The sequence below is a fragment of the Agelaius phoeniceus genome, chromosome 20 (genome assembly GCF_051311805.1).
Source record: "Agelaius phoeniceus isolate bAgePho1 chromosome 20, bAgePho1.hap1, whole genome shotgun sequence".
Classification (NCBI taxonomy): Eukaryota; Metazoa; Chordata; class Aves; order Passeriformes; family Icteridae; genus Agelaius; species Agelaius phoeniceus.
The window spans coordinates 2,538,941-2,559,301 of record NC_135284.1 but is presented as its reverse complement, the minus strand read 5'-3'; the positions used below and the strand labels follow the sequence as shown (position 1 = coordinate 2,559,301).

The 20,361-nt window shown below is 44.1% G+C and overlaps 1 protein-coding gene and 1 long non-coding RNA gene across 3 annotated transcripts in view; both read left to right on the top strand.

The window, feature by feature from the left end:
• The first annotated feature begins 2,301 nt into the window (after positions 1–2,301).
• Positions 2,302–14,561, top strand: LOC129129046 (uncharacterized). 2 transcript variants are annotated; one of them, XR_013184881.1, is made up of 6 exons: positions 2,302–2,998; positions 5,186–5,240; positions 6,094–6,228; positions 6,903–7,044; positions 7,973–8,174; positions 10,061–14,561. It is a non-coding gene; the product is annotated as an uncharacterized LOC129129046 (long non-coding RNA). The 2 variants fall into 2 exon arrangements; XR_013184882.1 differs by having other exon boundaries at positions 6,071–6,228.
• Positions 14,562–15,989: 1,428 nt separating this feature from the next.
• Positions 15,990–20,361, top strand: part of MED13 (mediator complex subunit 13) — a 56,997-nt gene continuing 52,625 nt past the window's right edge. Inside the window, exons 1-2 of the mRNA XM_054646790.2 lie at positions 15,990–17,479; positions 19,284–19,518. Of these exons, the coding sequence (XP_054502765.2) occupies positions 17,414–17,479; positions 19,284–19,518 (301 nt within the window). The 5' untranslated portion in view covers positions 15,990–17,413. The remainder of the gene's footprint in view (positions 17,480–19,283; positions 19,519–20,361) is intronic.

Sequence of the window (20,361 nt, the reverse complement as noted above, 5' to 3'; positions counted from 1 at the left end):
AGGGAAAGGGAGCCTTTACTTGCTCTAACCTTGGCTTCCCAAACAGTGCTGGAGAAAGGCACCCCTGTGTCTGGGCATGCAAACCCCACCAGCCTGGCCAGCTGGGGCCAGTCCCTGTCAGGGATGCTGTTCCCAGCTCCCTGCTTTGAGCTTTGCTGTTCAGTTTTGTCCCTGGCACCGTGGGACAGATTCCCCCTCTGCAGGGTCCCTGTGGCACCCCCTCAGCACACACAAATTCACCTTTCAGCTGGGCCCTACAAATCAAACCCTCCTCATGGAGCAAATCCACATTCCCTTCGTTGTTCTTTCACACTGTGTACCCATGAAGGGTCCTCCTGGATCAGTTCTAAAGGGGTAATTGTACTACTTAAATATTAAACATCCAAGTTCTTGTTTTTATTGTTAAACCAATATTAAAGTAGGACAGAGCTGATTTACAGTTCATGGCAGTGCATTCCAGAGTTGCTGGTGTTGCAGCTGATGTCCTGTTCTAGCAATATTGGCACTGCCAGGAGGCACAGAAATGGAGATTTCAATCAAAAAACTTTATTTGAGATCCTCTCCAGTTAAATGATAAGTTAATCTTGCCTGGTGAACTTCCAGGCTGTTAAAAAGGGCAAATGGCTGCAGTGTCCTCTGAAGCAATTCAAACCCTATTTTTCATCAGGAGATGATTCCAGTGCCCTGGAGTTGAAAGTTGGGTGTCTTTTCCTCACAGATTGTTATTTAATCACTATATATTAGCTTTCATTGCCCTTTTGATATATTTAGCCTCATAAACTTCTCATTGACTAGATTGAATTTACCACGATGTTGTTACTTTTTATGAACAGAATGAATCAATAGCAGATCTGTTGCTTTGCACTGAATTGTTTATTTTAAAGGGATGTCTAAACTTTACTGAGAGAAAATGGAAGGGCTGATGCCCAGTCCTCCTCTTTAATAATCAATATTTGGTGACTCTGAGCACAGCCTGCCTCAACCAGCAAGTGCTGCACACATTATCCAGAGATCCAGGGCCAATAATATTTCCTAACATTCTTTGAAATGTAAAATATTTTGCAGTATTCCCAATTTATGGCATTTAGTACATGCAAATTACTTTATTGTTGTAATAGAAGGCTTTTATTTCATTACCAGGGAATATTTCAGAATGTGACTGGTTTTTTCACTGAAAATAGTAAGTCTGTCTTGAGAATGTCTGTCTGATCTCTCCATGTATATATATATATATATATATATATATATATATATAAAAGGAAATTGTGGTTTATTTTCCTGTACTCCTCAAATAATCTGTACAAACCACTTGACTTTATTTATGAATTTGAAACACAGTACTAAGAAATATTAAACACAGTATTTATGAATTTGAAACACAGTACTAAGAAATATCACTGGGTTCACTTTATCATTGAATTTTAGGGATGTGGTTTCTTGCTTCTTTTTGCTGTTTGTTTAATAGTAATTAAAACAATCTATTAATCAAGTTCCACACAGACAAGTGCAAAGCTCTGCCTCGTGGATCTAAAAACTTTGGAATTCTTACATCAGTGTAATCAGGTGATAAGAGCCCAGACTTTGTGCTTGCTGGAGGGATTTATTTGGATTCACTTTGCCTCTATGAGCTCCCTCCCCCCTTATTTATGCATCTTCATTACTGTATTAAGTGGTTAATTAAATCTGGTCAGGTTAACCTTTGTTGGTGATTGGAAGTAGGAATCTCAGCCACTGGAAAGCAAATCATTTTGGGTGGAACATCTTGTTCTGGTTTGATAAATTATCTTTGTTTGCATTCAGACAGCATTACTGCCTTGAACCAGGCATTTCTGGGGAAAGAGGGGCAGTGCCCAGAGCACGTTTCCAAATGTACAGAAATTTTCAAGGAGAAACATTTCCCTTCCTTCTCCTCTATGAGCAAAACAGGGAAACAGTTGGAATTAATAATCCAGAATTCCAAGTACTCACAAAGAGCTGTAATTTGTTGTCAAACAACTTCTAAGAGCCAAACCTCCAGGCTGCCCAGCTGAACTGAGTCCTGCTTCCTCACTGAGGGTTCTTCAGCAGTAGCATTCCAGTATTTTCCTGGTGGAGTATTTGGCATTCTTTTCCAATTATTCCTGTTATTATTTTGTAACTCTGTTTGTCTTTGTTCTGTGGCCTGTTCTTTTTTTGAGTGCTAGAGTGAAAGCCTCTTGTCATTTTCCCTTGGTTTGATATTTTCTGCCAACTCCTCTGCCCTAAAGCATTTTTCCCCATGCAATGAGATCTTACCTCCATAAACCCATTGCCTTTATTGCTCATGGGAGAGTGGTTTTTATCCCAGAAGAATTCTTCAGTCTCAAGGTGGGAAGGACCAGAAGGGAGATGCCACAGTGACCTCCTGGCTGATTTTCTGGCTCTTCTTTGGAAGAACTCGACAGCACAGTCAAAAGATGTTCATTCTGAGGATTATTTTATTTTGGTCATTACAATTTTTTTATGAACTGTTGCTTCTCTGGAGCCAAATTGTGGGATCATAGGAGATCTGTAAGCTCAGCATGGTCCAGGAAGAGGCATAGTAGGAAATTAGAGAAGTAATAGAGTAAAACCACAAAAGATTTCTTGGTGCCACTGTAAACCAATCCAATATCTGTGTGAATTCTCTCTGCCTCAAAAAGGAGATGTTAAAACAGCAAAAGCTGTAGAGAGGGACAAACAATGCAATCAAAGGCATGGCAGATGTGGGGAAGGTGAACTGTGTTCCCATGTTCCTTCTACAAAAGGCCTCCAAGTCATTTAAAGCTGTAACTTTCTTTTATGCAATTCCTTTTCTGATTAAAATGGTCCTCTGTAAGTGATTTTATGATACATATAAATATTATGGTTATCAGTCTTCACAGTTAAAATAAGGCTTTTTCCTTTGGCAGGAGGAAGGCCATACATGCAGATTCAGATTCCTGAAGCATTCCCACCAACTCTGCCCTTCTGTTCTGGCAGAATGAGGAAAAACTCTGGGGTTTGTATTTCCTTTTATTTGTTTCTTTATGTATCCTGTGCTCTCTGATTCTCACTTATTTCTTATTTCATTATCTTTCCTGTTCTTTTTCTTTTTTGTGGCTACATTTGTGGCTGCATGTTTTCTTTTATTTGTTTACTTTGCCTTGAACTTTCTCCTACATCCTTCTTTTCTTTTCAGCCAGACCTGAATAAACACATTGAGGGATCATTTTTGTCTCCTTCCATTTCCACTTCCCTTCCTCTTCTACTTCCATATCTTTTCCCCTTTATTATCATTTTCTCCTTAGCATTTTTTGATGTTTTTCTTTCCCATGAATTTCCCTCTCCTTCTTTTGGTATTTTGTACTTTACCTCAGGGGAGGCTCAACAAAGATTTGGGCCTTTTTTCCTTAATAGTGCAAAACTGGGTAGAAACCACCTTAAAAATGTGTGGGACAAACTCTGTCCTAATTGTCCTGTGGCATGAGGATGTCTGGGAGCAAATAAATTCCTGTTTAGCAAATTTAACTTCTCCTAAAAATTCAGGCTCCATCCTTCCAGCTGGAAACTGGATCATATAATGGGTTATTACAAGCTGTTAAAATTTGAGACCGAGGAGGGGGAATAGGCTGAAGTTATTCCATGGATTGTTCTGTTCTTTGTGGGAGGCTGTTAAAATAAAGCAACAGTATAAAAGATGAATTATATACAATTTAATGTAAAGCTGTTGGAAGCCATTAGGATATTTCTTCCTTGATTGTCTAACATTTGTGTACTTTTACAAAGTTTTACATTTTTTTGGTTCTTTCCGAACATTATGAAAATTGTACTGAGAGGAGTAAATTCATCTGCATAAAATTGACTGCAAAGAGCAATTAGTCCTTCATTAATATGCAAATTTGGTCCAGTGCAGATTCATCTATATATGAGGCTTAAATATGCAAGTCAGTCTTGCTGTGCGAGAAGCCCAGATGCTTTTATTTACTTTGAAATTGAGGGATTTGGTTAATGATGTTGTTGACAGGAAAACTTGAATAAATTTGATGATCACCATCTTTCATATTAGACGAGGCCCATGGAAAAAAATTACCAAGTAAAATACCAATTTTATTTGGTAATTTCCTATTACCAATCTTGTAATAAAATGGAAGATAGAAAGTAATAGAGTTAGATTTCCTAATGTAGTTATCCTGAGACTTAAACTGTTCCCCAAAGATGGAGCCATTTTTCTTAAACTTTGTTTTTCCAGAGGGTAAAGACATCTCCATAAGCTGTATGAATAACACACTGCCTGGAGATTTAATATTGGAAACTTGGTTCTGTGACTTGCTTCACTTGGTGAGAGGATGTAAGCTGGGAATGAAGGAGCAGCAGCTTTGGGAATGGTTCTTTGTCACCTTCCATGATTTATCTGTGGGCTCTTCTCATGAATTAGTGTTGAGGCCTTTGCCCTGAACCTGTGGAACACCCTGGAATCTGTATCTACACACAGCCAATCCTGTTTGGATCACCCAAGCTCCTTATAAACATTTTCTGAAATGTCTTTAAATCCCTTGGTCATGATACTTCCATCCTGCTGGCCCCCAGCCCAGGCTGGCTCACAGAAGCAGGTTTTCCTCCCCAGTAAATCCAAGCTGTGGTGTGTCCTGCCTCTCTCCTCTTTTCCACAGTTCCTCTGGCACAGCCAGGATTCCTTGCCCTGGTTTTGTCCAGCATCCCTCACTCAGCCAGGAATGGGAGCAGTTCCTCTGCACTTGTCAGTCTTGGTTCACCTGCACGATCCCACAGCTTGTTCCTCCTCATGTTTCTTCCTTTTTCCTTCTCTGTAATTCCCTCAGCCCAAAATTTAGTTTTGGCTTAAGCAAAACTGGTCTTTGAGTTCAATCCTGCCCATTTTTTCCTGGACCAAACCTGGTCTTCTCTCTTGCCTGAGTGAGGCATTGGCACTTCCAAAAGAGCAGAGAAATGTGGTTTAAATGGACTGAGCTGTGGGGTAATTTATAAAGCTCTAGTTGTAACTACCTGAGGACAAGTTAATAGATGAGACCATTTGATTCCTCTGACTTCCTGGCACAGCTGGTTGGGATATAAATCCTCACAACAGTTGGTTTCCAAATCCTTGCTGTGCTGCACTAGGCAAAAAGTTTCTATAACCATGTTCAGGAGGGAAAAAAATTCAACCAAAATTGTTCGTGTGGTCTTGCAGGTGAATCCAAGAGCAGGAAAATGAAGATGGAATTGAGTATCTGGGGGGAACAGAGGTGAGATCTGATAGTCTTGTAAAGGCTCTGGTTATCCTACAAGGGAATCTGTGGTTTTTACCATCAGAATGAGGCACTGACAGTGTCAGAAGGGAATTTATTTGCAGTACTGAATAGTTTAGGAGGTGATAAATTGATTAAAAGGTGAAACCTTAAAACCACACCATCTGCTGAGACTTAAATAGCCTTTGCCTTTGAGAACACAGAGCTGTTGGGCAGTTTCTAGTATTTTTCAGCACCATCCACAGCAATCTTGGCTTTCTAATCTTGCTCCCAAAAGAGGAAAATATTAATTTTGAAGTGTATAAACAACAGGCATCTCAGCACAACCTGAGGTTGTCTCCTATCAACTATGTAATCTTTATATTCTAGATTAATAAACACTTCAGCCTTGGAGTTTATTAGTCCAAAATATATTTATTACCTCATAAATTCAAACCCCCTCCAGTTACCATCTAATTAAACTGCAGCGCTGTGCATGCTATCTTTGGGGATGTATTAATAATGGAATTATCTTGTGAAACAGTAATTACATACTTTGTGCATTCTTTGCCACACTCTTTCTTCAGTGTCTGTGTGATGAGTGGGGCACACAGTGCTCCATTGTTTGGAGCTCCTCCAAAGTCTCTGTGTATCCAAAGATAAGCAGATTTTTTTTTTTCCCCTCTTAGTAGAAGAGGGAGAAAAGTTTGTGCATTTTTTGTACTCAGGAAAGAGCAATACCACCAGCCTGGGAGCAGTTATGAAACATGATTGTGCAAGTGATTTTAGCTCTTGCTTTCTCCTCAGTCTTTGAGGAGATTACTCTCAGGAGTAAAAACTCCTTGCAGGATTTGTTTTGTTTTTACTGCAGCTGCCAAAAGGTGAAGACAACCACTTTATCTGCAAGAGAATATTCATTTATGGGACTTCACTGGGATATAGGTTTGAAATGGGAAAATGGGCTTATAGCCTTCTTCAGGAGAGATTTACTCAGTTTTCTCCAGTGGTAAGTGCACTTGCTGTATTCTGATTTATAAATGTATTGACTCTGTGCTTTTGCTTTATAAGGTTGTCCCCCACCTTCTACTCTGAATAATTTCTATTGACAAGAATTCTTGTGCTCTTTTTTCCTCCCTTGCTGCAGAATTGGGTGTCTGAACCCTGCCTGGTGTTCCCTTCCCTGCATGGAAAGAGGCACAGGAGGCAACACCTTTTGCACATAACTCCCCTGGAGTTTTGGAGTGCCTTATCTCTGGTTCAAGTACATCTGTTGAGCAACAGTGGGAGTGTGTGATTCTTGTTGACACAGGCTCTGCTCTACCTGACAGGAGGGGGTTGATTCTCCCTTGTGCTTCCAGCACTTTGTGCCTTTAGGATCCATATGCTGTGTTCTCCTGCCCTTTATTTGCTCCCTGCAGTTGCTGGGGCTGTGCAGTGTCTGCAGGACAGGAAGGGCACTTCCCACCAATTTCCTCCCTGAATCTTTCAGATCTTTCCAGCACAAGTTTTTGCCTTCTCCTTGGTTTTCTGCTCCACAGGTTCTGAAGTCTGATGCCAAATACAAAACTGAGTAATGGTCACTCCCTTCATACCAAGGGGTTTGATTGAACTTCCAGCTGCAACTCCATCTCCACTCCTGTATTGTGATTGCAACTTCATGTTTTACTTTGCATTTTGCAGTCATTCAGAGGCCAAGTTTTCAAGCCTTCCAGACTTTGACTTGTTTTGATTTCACTACAAAATCCTGCAAGAATTCTGCCAACAGCGAGGCCAATGTGTCTGAAAGCAGATGGCACTTCCAGTACCTAAAGGCTGGTCAGGTGTGAGTATCTCAGTAGTAGGAGTGACTCAAACTTGTAGCTTTGATTTTCAATAAGACACTATTTGCTTTATCCAGTAATTTTCATCTGCCAGCACTCACAGTTATTTACATCAGACTGTTTTCATGGATGAATGTTATTCTTTGGGAATAAAGAAAATATTCTTTGGGAATAAAGAATGCCTGACAAGCTTCTGTAGTTTAGTGAATAGATTTTTGTAAACCACGTAATGAAATGTAATTATTGTATGATATATGTTTTACAGAATCTCAAATGGCTTTATCAGCCCAATGTCTAGGAATTCACCTTCTGAGATTGAGCATCTTGTGCTTGGTGTCTTAATAAAAATGGTGTCTGATACCACTGTGTTACCACAGTGCAGAATGGAACAGTTTCCATTGTAATGATTAGCAAACATCTGCAAAGAATAATTATATTTATGCCATATTGCTCAAACACACATTATTATTATTATTATTACAGCTCAGGATTAATTACTGATTTGTCAAAACCTGCTGATCTCCAAACTTTTGCTTGTCTTGTATTTCCTGTGGCTGTTGATGAAAAGATGCTCTGTGTGTCCCCAGAATGGTTCCAGGTTGTGTCTTGCCTGTTCTGTCACTCTGGTTTTTTGTGCCTGGTATCTGATTTGGAAACTTTCAAACTAGACACCTTTCTGATGTGTTTCTCCTGATGTGAATAAATTCACTGCAGAATACTTGCAGAGCAAGAGATGTTTGTTGCCAAGCAATTACTTCAGATGAAACATACAGAAGGGTAATATTTTAGTCTGATTTTTTTTTTTTTTTTTTTTTTTTTTTTTTTTTTGCTACAGGCATGAATCTGAAGATGAATTCTGGGAATTTAAGGAAGAAAAAATACAGGGGTTTTATTTCTTAATTTTTTTCCTTGTCTTCTGTATTTTTGCAGTGATGGCTTTGAGTCTGGAAGGTCATCATGGTTGAAGGCAGGAAGATGAGGACATCAAAGCCTTTGCCCACTTATGACAATTACTCTGGAGACAAACACAGCTCAGAAGACAAATGTTATGAGCTACCTGTAAGTTCTGGTTCACAAAGCAGATGAGAATCCAGAGATACTCCTGAACTTGGAAATGAAATTTATTCTCAAGGTAATGGTTGAGCTCATTATCTGCTGCTCTTTGTAAATGTAAAGTAAGGAGTGCAGTGCCCATATATTCTGTCTATAACAGCTGACATGTTTTCTGCATTCCTGTGTTTGCCTAAGAAGTCATGGATAATCAATTTGATGTGCAAAATAAACTGCCTGGGTGAATTCTGATACATATCACTTGCCATGGCTGTGCTGTTATGAGAGGCAAAAACTTCCAGGAAGGAAACAGCAAGGAAAAATCTGCCTGATAAATTTCTCATCAGTTTTTCTCCAAGGACATATCTGTAGGTGGATTCTATAGACAGTGGTTGGGTATTTTTCTCCCCCTTGAGTGGCTGGTTCTGTGTGTGTCAGTTATTTTCTCCTGCTCTATTAGAAATCAAAGCTACCTTATCACTTCAGGATAAATATATCTATATTTATGTCTCTGTATCTATCTCCTATAATGCTAACTAGGAAGGATAAATGTATCTATATTTATATCTCTAAATCTATCTCCTATAATGCTAACTAGGAAAAACTAACCTGAAACATTTCATTTTCAGCCTTTCTTATTATTTAAATATATATTCTAAATTATTTTTTAAATTCCCCACATGTATTACAAACAACTTCCCATCTGATTGATTGGGAAGCAGAATAGGCAGGAACCAGCAGCAGACAGATGTGATTATAAAAGATGTTCTGTTTGTTATAATGAGACTTATGGTCTTAATAAACTCTTAGAATGTTTTTAACACAACCAAATTAAGTAAGTTTAAAATCTGGTTTTCTAGATCTAACTCTATCAGATCACTTTTTACCTTATTTTTGAGGACACCCCCCTCAAATTTTTCTTAGTTGTAGAGAATTTCTCACAGAATAAAGTACCCCTAATTCCAGCAAAGAAAAAAGGGAAATTTGTAGAGATAAAAAGCACGAATGACAATCCTGATCATGTGGAAAAAATCAATCTGTGAGCTTAGACATAGTTCCACACCAGTCTCCTCCATTCTTGGAAATCCATATTTCCCCCAGAATATCCAGCAGCCTTACGTAGCCTGTCAACATTTCCTTATAATATTTCATGTCCTTCTGCTGGAAAGAAACAGCTGGATATTTTGTGTCATGATGTGACCAGTGCACCTCTGTTGTTGTCATTTTAATTGCTGGGGCTGTATTTTGAAGTCCTCCACAGAAGGGCTTTGTAGTGACAAGCGAACGGTTCACGCTTCGTAAGCAAACATAAAGAATGCTGCTGCTAATTGGAGAGGGAGTAATGCAGTTATGATTCCATCAACATTGAAGTTACATTGGGAAAGGACACGGTTTTTGTTGTGGTTGTGGTGCCACATAACATTTTACTCCAAGTGGGTTTGGTGGGGAAGGTTTTAGGACAGAACAGATGAATCCTGGAATTACGGGGATGGGGGAGATGGAAGTTAAATTGTTCTAAGCTACATCTGCAGTAGAAAATCAGCATTTTATTGCTCTTTCTTTGAGATTGTAGTCATTAATTGCTGGCTTGTGAAATAGCTTGTCTGTGAAAATGGAAAGAATGGACAGCCTCAAAAAACTCCCTTTCCTCTGCCCTGAAGAACTGCAGCCACAGTGTTTCATGTGGAGGAGGACTCCTCAAAAAGCACCAATTTCCCCCAAAAAAGGGTTCTTATTCAGTAATTTAGGTATTTTGGGGGTTTTCCCCTTGATATTCTGCCTGTTGTACCTATAGACTTCCCAATTTCTAAAAGTCTGCTGGGCCTTGTGCTAAACCTTGGCTTTTCTCCTGAATTACACTTCCATGGAAGGCTTGGCCATGGATTAACAGTTTTACAGTTATATGCCCAAAGTCCTTTCCTGTTCATGCTGATTTAATTTTTTCTCTACTCCCATCTCTCTTCTCAGGTGGAGCCTCATCTTGAGCAGCCTTGGGAGGGCCAAAGGTGCTTCCTTTTCCAGTTCCCTGCCTGGATTTTAGAAGATACCATTTTTTAGCATCTCAGCAAGGAAATCACAGCAATTTCCATGGGAAGAATCACAGAGATGACAGGGCTTCCCCCCAAAACACTGCCTGTGTAATTGCTGAAGACATTCCAAGCCCCTCTAACGAAGTGCTGTCTGCCAGTCATTATGTTCTCCTTGGAGGACCATCTGTTGCACTTCAAATATGTAAAGGTCTCTTATCATTTATTGCTCCAAACAAATCCAGGCCTTTGTCTGATGTGCTGGAGCTTCTGAATGGATTCTGAAGGTGGTTGCAGTCACAAAAGGCAGGGTGTTGCCTTTGGTTGCACTCCTTCAGCTCAAATTTCAGAGCACAAACATACTGATTGAACCAATATCTGAATATTTTCAATTTCTTTAGAAATGAATGATGAACAATAACAACTGAAAATATCTGAAATACGTTTTCATTCAGCCAGGAGGACATTGGAAGATTTTTGCATCTGGTGAACAAATCTTTCCATTGTAGTGGTATCCAGATTTGATATATGCTGAGATTGGAATGAAAATTACCTTATTTTAACTGAATTATTTAGCTAATTTGTATCTGAAAATAGTGATTCAAAGGAATGGTAAAAAATAGAGTCAGCAGCTTAAAATGCTCAAGCCTTCCTTAGCACATGTCCTTTACAAGGATGTGATACTTGGTTGTACAGTCATTATTTGTAGGTTAATTAGGATCCTTTCCATGAGTAAAATGAGCAAGATCGGGCATTAAAAGATGCTGGTTTTTGTTTTTCCTGCTGCAGATTTTAAAGAGGCTCCACAATCAGGTTGGAGAATGTGAGCATTGTATTTTCACAGCAGAAAAGTTCTGTTCAGAGATTTCCAGCCAGAGAAACCCATAACAATTTCTGTCTGATTAGGGAGTGGTCCTATCTTTTTCCCTTTCTCCTCTTTCCCTTCTCCTTCCTGCACAGCAGCTAATGTTCTGGTCAGAAGTAATAATATGTTAGATCTTGAATGTCAGTAGCCCCAGAGATTCTGACAAGACTATTCATGTGCATTCATATGTCTTAACCAAAGCTGACACTAAAGAGAGCAAGAATTCTCATATTCCTCTTTTTATTGCTGTGCATTAAACTCCAATCTTCTCTTGGAGACCTCTGCTAGAAATGACAAATCCAGCATTTGAAAAAGGCATTTTAGCAAGGTCTAAACAAAGCAGCTGGACATCAATCTGGCACAGGGCAGAGGCTCCTGGGAGAGCTCAGAGTGCAAAGCTGAGCTCTGGTTTGCACCTTCCAAATGCTGGGAGATAAACGCTAATGGGAAATAACCATTCCTCCTAATCTTTCTAAATTTCAATTAAAAACTGATTTTAATTTTTTTTAGCTATAGAATATGTCCTTATAGGGATATTTGGATTCTGGTAGCTCGGGGTTGTTTTCTGAGACACACACATTGAGTGAAGGTTCTGCTCTACCTTTTACTCTGCACATATTTTACACTCACTTGTAGCATGGTGCACTGCACATGTTTGGGTAATTTTGCAGGGATCTGATTAAGTTGTTAAAGCCAGGTAGGCAATTTTGCCAGCAGTGATATTTTTAATCTTCTTTTTTAAAATGGTTTGGTAGTAGTGACTAAGGCAGACTAGGTGGCTCTGGGCAGCTCGCCATTTGTAGGTAGTTTAATTTGTTAAAAATTATCTTTCTTCCCACCCAAATCCCCTTGAAACCATTTGGAGAAGAGAACTGTTGAACAGTTGCCAGTAATAAGTCCTGCTGAGACCTCTGTATCCTCCTGACAGAAATGTTGGTGCCAACTGGAGACTGACTGGCACGAGTTTGAACTCTACACTACTTGATATATTTGCTTCACATGCACCAATTACAATAATTACCACCTCTGTAGCTGAAGTTTAAGCACTCACTCTGCTCTCCATACCTCAGGTTGTTGGCAGTATGTTCAGTCCTATAATCTCAATTTTCTTGGAATAATTAAGTAGAAAAGAAATACTTCAAAAAATTAGAAGAGAGTCTGAATGGAAATCAGAGGCTGGATAATAGAGTTGTTTGTCATGTTGCTATTGTTAAGCTGCATTTATTGCTATTTAATCTTTATTTCCAAAAGAGGCAGCGTCTTCTTTTGCCTGCAGAGATTCACCAGGAGATGCTGTAATGCACTGACTTTGACATTCAGCAGTGGAGTATCTCTTGATGTGAGGGAAAAAGCAACAGGAACTCCTACTTTGTTTAGATGTTTTAAAAATATAAATATTCCTTTCAAAATAAATGCTTTTGACTAGAAGAGGAAATCACCCATCCCTTACTCCCTTTGGCTGGATGTTTCCATGTAGGGATTTAATTCCAGGATTGGCTTTAACTGCCCAGTTCCTGACAATTCCACTGGTTTAAATCTGATGCAATGGGGACCATCTCTCCCCCAGCCCTGGTGTCTTTCCAAGAGACTGGTTAATTTTTAAATTGGATCAGCAACATTTAAAAAAACCTGGTGAAGTTTCTATTACACAAAGATAAGCCTTAGACTGAGCACAAACTGACTTGCCTGTAGCTTTCCTAATATGTTTGCACTGTGCAGAGTAGATACTAAAATTTATATTAAAATTTCTTTATGCAGGTTCCCTCTAGGGAGAGGAAGAGGGAAGGAAAAAGCTTCATGTGACAGATGCTAATTATGCAGCTTAATGCACTTCTGGAAGTTGCAGAGATGAGAACTCTATAAGAACCTATCTACAAAACAAAGCACATTTTCAACAGCATTTTTTTTCCTCCATTCTTTTTTAATCTGCCTCCTCTGTGTTTTGCAGGAGGTTTTATTTCCCAAAGAGTACCAAGGGCAAGCAGTGTCTCAGGTGCAGAATTCACCAGCCATGGATGTGATTGCTCTCCATTGTGTCTTGCTGCTCTGAGGTGCTGGACATGGAATTGGGAAAGCTGCAAGGTTCTGAGCCAGGAGGAGTTTGAGTTCAAAATTCCCCAGTTGAGTTCAAAATTCCCCAGTTTTCTTCCCTCTTTTGTGGATATTTTATCAGCTCCTTATCCTGGGTTTAGGTTTATTGGATGTTCTGCACTTGTGCTGGGATCCTACAGAAGGATTTATTGTGATGGATGTGTCAGGGCTGATGATCCAGATCCCAAAATGCTTTGTGCAGAGAAGTGAGCTGGGGTCCTCAGAACTGGGAGGTGCAGCCACACCAAAGCCAGCGTTAGACACTAATCCTCTCCTCCAGACACTGAGCTGTGCTCTTTGAGGGAACAGAAATGGGAAAATTATCCTGAAATCAATCCAGACTTGCAAGAACCATTGTCCTGGATATCCAAACCTATCAAATCCCCTTTACCAAGGGATCCTCTTTGCTCTCAGTGACAAACCCAAACCAGCTCTCATGTGCTTAACGCCGAATCCCGCTTTCCCTGATGTCCTCCACATCCCTGCATTTCTCCGTGGGCAGGAGTGACTCGGGAACCTCTCCCCAGGGACATCAGGGTGGCGCTGGGGCTTCCGAGGGGCCGGGGCCGGCCCTGGGCACCCAGGAATGCTCCTGCCAGCCCTGGGCTGCAGCCAGCCCGGGGAAAACCATCTGTTCCCCTTGGAAAGGGGTTTGCTTCCCCCGGAGCCCTCCCCCCGCAGCCCGGCTCCGGCCCCAGCTGCCGTGTTTCGATGAGCACCGAGGGAATGAATCTCCTGCGTTTAAAAATACTCTGCTTCTATTTAGATGAAAAGAAGAATCTTGCTTGCCTACACTGGCATACAAAAATAGGCTCAGTGTGAGTAAATCTTCAAAGTTTCTCTTGGTGAATATATCTAGCCCCACTTCTTTTTTTTAACTTATCATATAAGTTTATTTATAGAGTGTCCTTCTTTCCTCCTACTCTATCAAGACATTTGCAGAAGGTTGTCGCTCGTCTTGTTCAGGAGTCCTGAAATAATTTGCAGGGCCTTTGAAACATCATCGTGTTGCATAGTTGTGATCAACGTGCTGCTGTTGCATGAACATATCATATTTTAATGTGAATGTCAGGTTAGCTGAGACATTCAGGGCTTTCTTTTACATTAGGTGCTTTACACTGGTTTGTATTTTCACTTGAACACTGCAGTAAAAATTCTGCATATAGTAATTTAAAATTTTCCGTTTTACATGCAAGGCATTGCCTAGAAAATTAATGTGTAATATGAGAGGATTAGTAAGATGCATACACTTTCCAAACATCTCTTAAAAATAGCTTTCACTGTCACTGTAGCATCTTAATTCTGAATAATCTCACAGTCCTTCTGCAAATCTGTGCACGTAGTAACAGAGAAGCCACCTACTTCATCCTCTTGAGCTGCACAATATGGATCTGGGCATGGAAAAAACTGGGCTTTGGAGTTGGGCTCTGCTTTGGCACAGAGGCTGTCTGTGGGACCAGGGAGAGCATTAATGCTTGCATTAAATATTAAAGTCAGCTTTCACAATTCGTGCCTATCTTTTCAAAAAGGCTCCGAGATCCTCACTCTGGAATTTGCTCCGTGGTGCAAAGCGCCGGCGCGGATCTCGGGAATGCTCTGCCAAGGGGTGGGAGCTGTGGCAGGGGAGCCAGGGCGAGTGTTCCCTGTGCTGGGGGACACTCTGTGCTCGGACTTTGGCCCGGGCTGACCGGGGCTGCCCTGGGCTGGGCACAGAATCCCAGGATTTCCACAGGGACCACTGAGTCCAGCCTCTATGGCCCACACCAGGATCAGCCCTGGAATGGACAGGAGCCCCGGCAGGGATAAGGGAAGGGTGAGCCCGCGTGTAAATATCGAAATGGGGCTGCCCAAAGACGCGCCAGGCTCTGCTGCGTGCTGCCAACCCCCAGGACATGGCACCACGGGCACCAACTGATGCCCAGGGAGCTCCACCTGAACATGGAGAAGAACTTGTCCAAGGAGCGCTGGAGCCCGTTACCCTGAGAGCTTGCGGAGGCTCCCTCATGGCAATATCCCAGACACAATCCTGTGCTCCGGGCTGTCCCACAGCGCTCCGGGCCGTCCCACCGCGCTCCTTCCACCCCAACCCATCCCCACCATCGCGGGGCCCGCGGGCCCGGCCGGGAGCGGGACTCGAACCCGCCGTGCCACCTCCCGCCGCCGCCGGCCGCAGCCGCTAGATGGCGCCGCCCCAACGAGCAAGGCGGGGGCTCCGCAGCGCCCCGGACGCCCCTGGCGGCCGCGCGCCGCCGCCGCACCCGCCTTCCCCCAGCGGCGCCGGCGGCCATGGCGGTGCGAGCCCACGTGACGGCGCGGCGGCCAATGGCAGCGCGGCAGGGGGGCCCCGACCGCCGTCCCTGTGGCCGCCATTAAAGAAAAAGGGTCTCGGAATTACCCGGGAGCCGGATCCGCTCCCGCTCCGGCCATGGGGGACCCGCGCTGAGGCTCCCGCCGCCACAGGATGCCGCGGCCGGGCAGCCGCCGACAGAGGCACCGCTGAGGGGAGGCGACGCGCCGGCGGGGGCTTCGCGGCACCGACTCCGCCAGCGGCAGCAGCGGCGGCGGCCGCCGCGTCCCTGTGTGTCGGCGGCGCCGGGAATTGCGGGGCTCCGACCCCTTCGGGCTGAGCAGAGCCCGGGGCTCGGCCGCCGCCTCCCCGCCCTGCCCAGGAGCCTCGGGGAGGGGGCCCTCCGCCCACCGCCCCCGCGGGGACCCGCACCTGAGGAGAGCGAGCGGTCTCGGGGCTCCCCCGCCCCCCCGGCACAGACCGCTCCGGCCGAAGACGATCGTTTTTTATATCCCCCCCCGCTCGCGCCTTTTTTTTTTTTTTTTTTTCTTCCCCTGTTTTGTTGGGGGTTTTTTGTTTTCTTTTTTTTTTTTTTCCCCTTTATTTTTAAAGGACCGGCCTCGCAGCTGAGCTGGTCCCTCCCCGCCTCGCCGCCCCCCCGCGCCCCGGGCTCTGGCGGGGGTCGCGTCCCCCTGCCCGCGGTGAGGGCTCCGCGCTCCCCCGAAGAGACTTTGCGGGGTCCCCCGGCCCCCGAGGACAGCTGGGGAGGACCAGGCTCCCCGAAGACACTCTGCGATTTACCGCGTCCTCCTCCCCCGAAAAGGCTGGGGATCGGCCTCCCGGAGACTCCTCCATCCTTCCCCGAAGAGACTTCGAGGGTCACCCGCAATTTCCTCCTTCCACCCTTCTCCCCCTCCCTCCTTTCCCCACGGAAGGAATTTTTACCCAACGGAGGATATTTTGGTTTCGCCCTCGCTGCGAAGAGTATTTCGTTTTGGGGAGGGGGGGTTTCCACACGGGAATTTAATCCCCCGCTGGGCTGCTAAGGAGACTTTTGCGGCCTTTCTCTCTCAAGGAATACCTTCCCCCCTCCCCTGCCCCCGCAGATGTTTTTTTGGGGTACACCCCAGGAAATTTTTCTTGCTCTGCCTTTACGAATTCTTCAGACCGGCCTTGCTTCTGGCCCCTGAAGTTTGTTTTTATGATTTTACATTTTAATTTATTTGGAATATTTTTGGAGCAGGGGAGAAGAATCTGACCCCCCCACACCCTGTTGCCCTCGGACTCCGAAGAGACGAGCCTGGATTTTTCTCTCTCCCACGGCCAATCCTTCCCAGTCATTCCACAATTTGCCCCTTTCTCATCTGATGACTAAAGGAACAGGAGGAAGAGGAGGGGGGGTTCTGGATTAATTGCCCCCGCTGGATTATTTATTTTTTCCTGCTTCTCTTGCTTGGCATCTGAGAAGAGAGGAAGGAGGGATGTCAACTGATTTTTACCCCTAGCCCCCTGGATTAATTACCCCATTTTTATTCTCTTGTTGGATCAATTACCCCTTCACCTTACCTCCTCTCCCTCCCCTCCTTATGCGAACGAGAAGACAAGAGGAACAGGGAGGATTTTGATCTTAATCTCCCGTCGTTGGATTACTTACCACCTCCCTCTTTCTGTTCTCCCCTTCCACGGCGGCTTTACACCCCCGATTGAGCTCCAGAAGACGAGAAAACGTTCTGAGTTCCTCTTTAATTTTTTTTATTTTATTTTATTTTTTAAAAATATTTCCCCCCCCCCCCTCTCCCACACCTCTCTGTCTCTCCTCGCGGGTTATTCCCCCTGCCACTATTTCGCGTGCGTGTGTCTGTAAATCCCTTATTTAATTGTATTATTATTTGTGCGTGTGCAGAGCCCCCCTCCCCCTTTCCCTCTCGCTGTCTGTCTCTCCCTCTCTCCCTCTCTCTCTCTCTCCCTCTCTCTCTCTCTCTCTCTCTGTCTGTCTCTTTCTTTCTTGTCGGAGGCTGTGGGATAATGGCGTGTGGGTTGTGGCTGTGAGGATGAGTTCCTGCTTCGTGCCGAACGGGGCCAGCCTGGAGGATTGCCATTCCAACCTCTTCTGCCTGGTGAGTGTCGGCCCCCGGCTCGCACACGCCCGGGGCCACCGAGGGAAGGGCCGGGAGCTCCGGGGGAGGGGGAAGGGGCAGTGGAAGCAAAGCAGCCATTTTTAGCAGAGCTTCTGCTGGATGAGCCCTCGGAGTAGGCCCTGCCTGGAGCAGCCAACTCTCCCATGCCCCTCTGGTTCCCCTCCATCGCTGTCTGTCTCGCCTCGCCCCTCCCTCCGCTTTCTTCCTGGATAGCAGCCTCCCTGGAACTCGCCTTTTCCTTCCCTTTCCGTGCCTTCCAACTTTTCCTCCTTTCTCCCCTATCCCTGCCTCTCAGCCTGCTGTTTCTCGCAGGGATTGGGAGCTGCTGCTGCTGCTGCTGCTCCCGGCCCCACATCTCGGGGAACTTTCTCTTTTCCCTCCTCACTCGTGACATCCCAGGCAAATCCTCCCCTTCTTCCTCGCTTTTAGACGGATCCCTTTCCCTGCTTGTTTTTATTCTGGAGGGTTGCTTTTGGTGATGCCCTGCCTGTCTTGTGTTTTGATGTGCACCATTTTGTAGTCTTTTTTTAACCCAAATATCAAATGGTTCATGGTTGTTGAATTTCGGTAGCTCCAAGAGTAAATTCGATATAACTGGACTGTGATGCAATTTTTTGGTGTCTGTGCTGAGCTGTTTCATCAGCTTTTAATGCAAATGAGCTAATCTTAGCTGTCTGCCTGATATTTATGATCCTAGAGATTGTTACAACAATTCTGTGCCAATCTGTGGCACTCATATTTTTGGATGGAGGGGAATCTGGACGGCCTGACTGTGTCTGCAGCCTGCATCAGGCCTGCAGCTCCAGATTAATCGTGCAATTTTAAATCTGAAAGTCTTTCTGAAGTAGCAACTGTTGCAGACAACCTTTCATCTAAATTGCTCTCCTGCTGAAGGTGGGGAGGCTGCCATGTTAGGTTTAAATGTTGCAGTAATCTTTTGTGTGTTGTCATATTGGGAAGACAAAAAATAGTAACTTAGCAAATGCCAGCCTGCCTGGCTCTGCCTTCCCAAAGAGAACCCGGGGCAATGCCTCCCCTACCTGCCTTAAGGTGCCTGTGCTCGAGTGGAAAAACTGAGTGCTAAAACTTGGTGTTGTGGTGGAGATAATCCAGGAATTGTCTGCTTCCCGTTACACACAGTAGTAGCTCTTTCCCTGTGTAAAGTCAAATTAATTTTTGCCTAGGAAGGGGTTCAGTGGATCATCATCAACGTGGTTGCAGGTCTAACATATAATTGAATGATAAAACGAGGATTTAAATAATTGAAATGTGGTGTGAGGAATGAAAAGTATAATAGCTCTTGGTAAAATTGGTGAAGACGAGAGATTTCCTGGGGGAGAGACAGAATTTTTTTACCATGGAGAAACTTGTGAAATTTTCCCAAGTGGTAGATGGCTGGAAGAATGTGTGGTTTACTGTATCACCTATTTCCATGGAGTAATCTTGGATGGAAAAGGCAGTGTATGCATAAGTAAGCAAAAAGGAAAATGTTCTTTGCTAAGGCAAGTGTTTAGGAGATTGGACTGTGTCAGTCTGTGAATAATAGCATTACTCACTCGTCTTTCACTCTTTTACTTTAAATCAAATCTGCTTTTTCTCTGTGTACCCTTCAAGCTGCAGTGAAAACAAACAGCTCTTGCTTTACTGCAGTTATTAAACTGGGAACAACCAGGGATCCTGAAGCACCCAGGACTAACCAACACACTTCCATTACACCCTGGGGGATCCCTTTGGTGCTTGCCGTGGATGTACCCGCGGTCTGAGAGCCCTTTTCTCCCTGCAGGCTGATCTGACTGGCATTAAATGGAAGCGTTACGTGTGGCAGGGCCCAACGTCTGCCCCCATCCTGTTCCCGGTGACGGAGGAGGATCCCATCCTGAGCAGCTTCAGCCGCTGCCTCAAGGCCGACGTGCTCAGCGTCTGGCGCCGCGACCAGAGGCCCGGGCGCAGGGAGCTCTGGATATTCTGGTGGGGGGACGACCCCAACTTTGCTGACCTGATCCATCATGATCTCTCAGGTAGGGGCTTGCTGGCACCTTCCTTTGGCCGCTGGAAGGATCTGTGCGTGCTCCGCTCGCTGGTGCTCGGGGCCGGTTTCTGACACCGGCACCAAGGTGGAGTGTTGTCTCCAGAAAAGATGAATTTGTTGCTGTAACCCTCTCCAATTTGCTGCAACCATCTGCTCTCCCCCTTGGACTGCTGGATTTTTGAGAAACAAGGGTTTTGCTCCCCACTTGTTCCCTTGAAAGGAACAAAACACAAGCCTATGAGTTTTGGCAGCTTCTTCATGAGAAAGCTGTGCTGAAAGCTGTGCCTGTGATTCACGAGTGATGTCTTAAACATGTTTTGATAAGATCCCTTTTGTTGGGCAATTAGAATTTTCAAATTCAAATAGTAAAGCTCATTTTATTATGTAATAAGAAGTGTAGAGATCTGGGCAGCTCTTGAGCTGTTTGGAGTTGTTTTGGTTGGAATTCACAGCATCAGTGAGAAGCCCTCAGAAGGAGACACCAGGAACTAACCAGCTGTTTCCATGCAAAATCTGGAAACTTTCAGTTTTTATGATTTCTCTCCCCCACTTTTCCTGGTGCCCTGAAGCTGCTTTCAAACCCAGCCTTTTGAAAGACTGATAATATTTGTATTTCTCAATAATGTTGTACTTCAAATTTGGCACCTTTCTTTGGAAATGTTTGCTTGTTGAGCTCAATTCCCCACGTAGATGGTTCCAGCTGCTTATCAGCAAGGTGACGAAGTTAGATATTTAAACTGGGTGAGTCTAAAGGTGAGACCCAACTAATTCGAGGGGAAAAAAAAAAACCCAACAAACACATCACTCTAATTTCCTTTCAAATAATGTACAG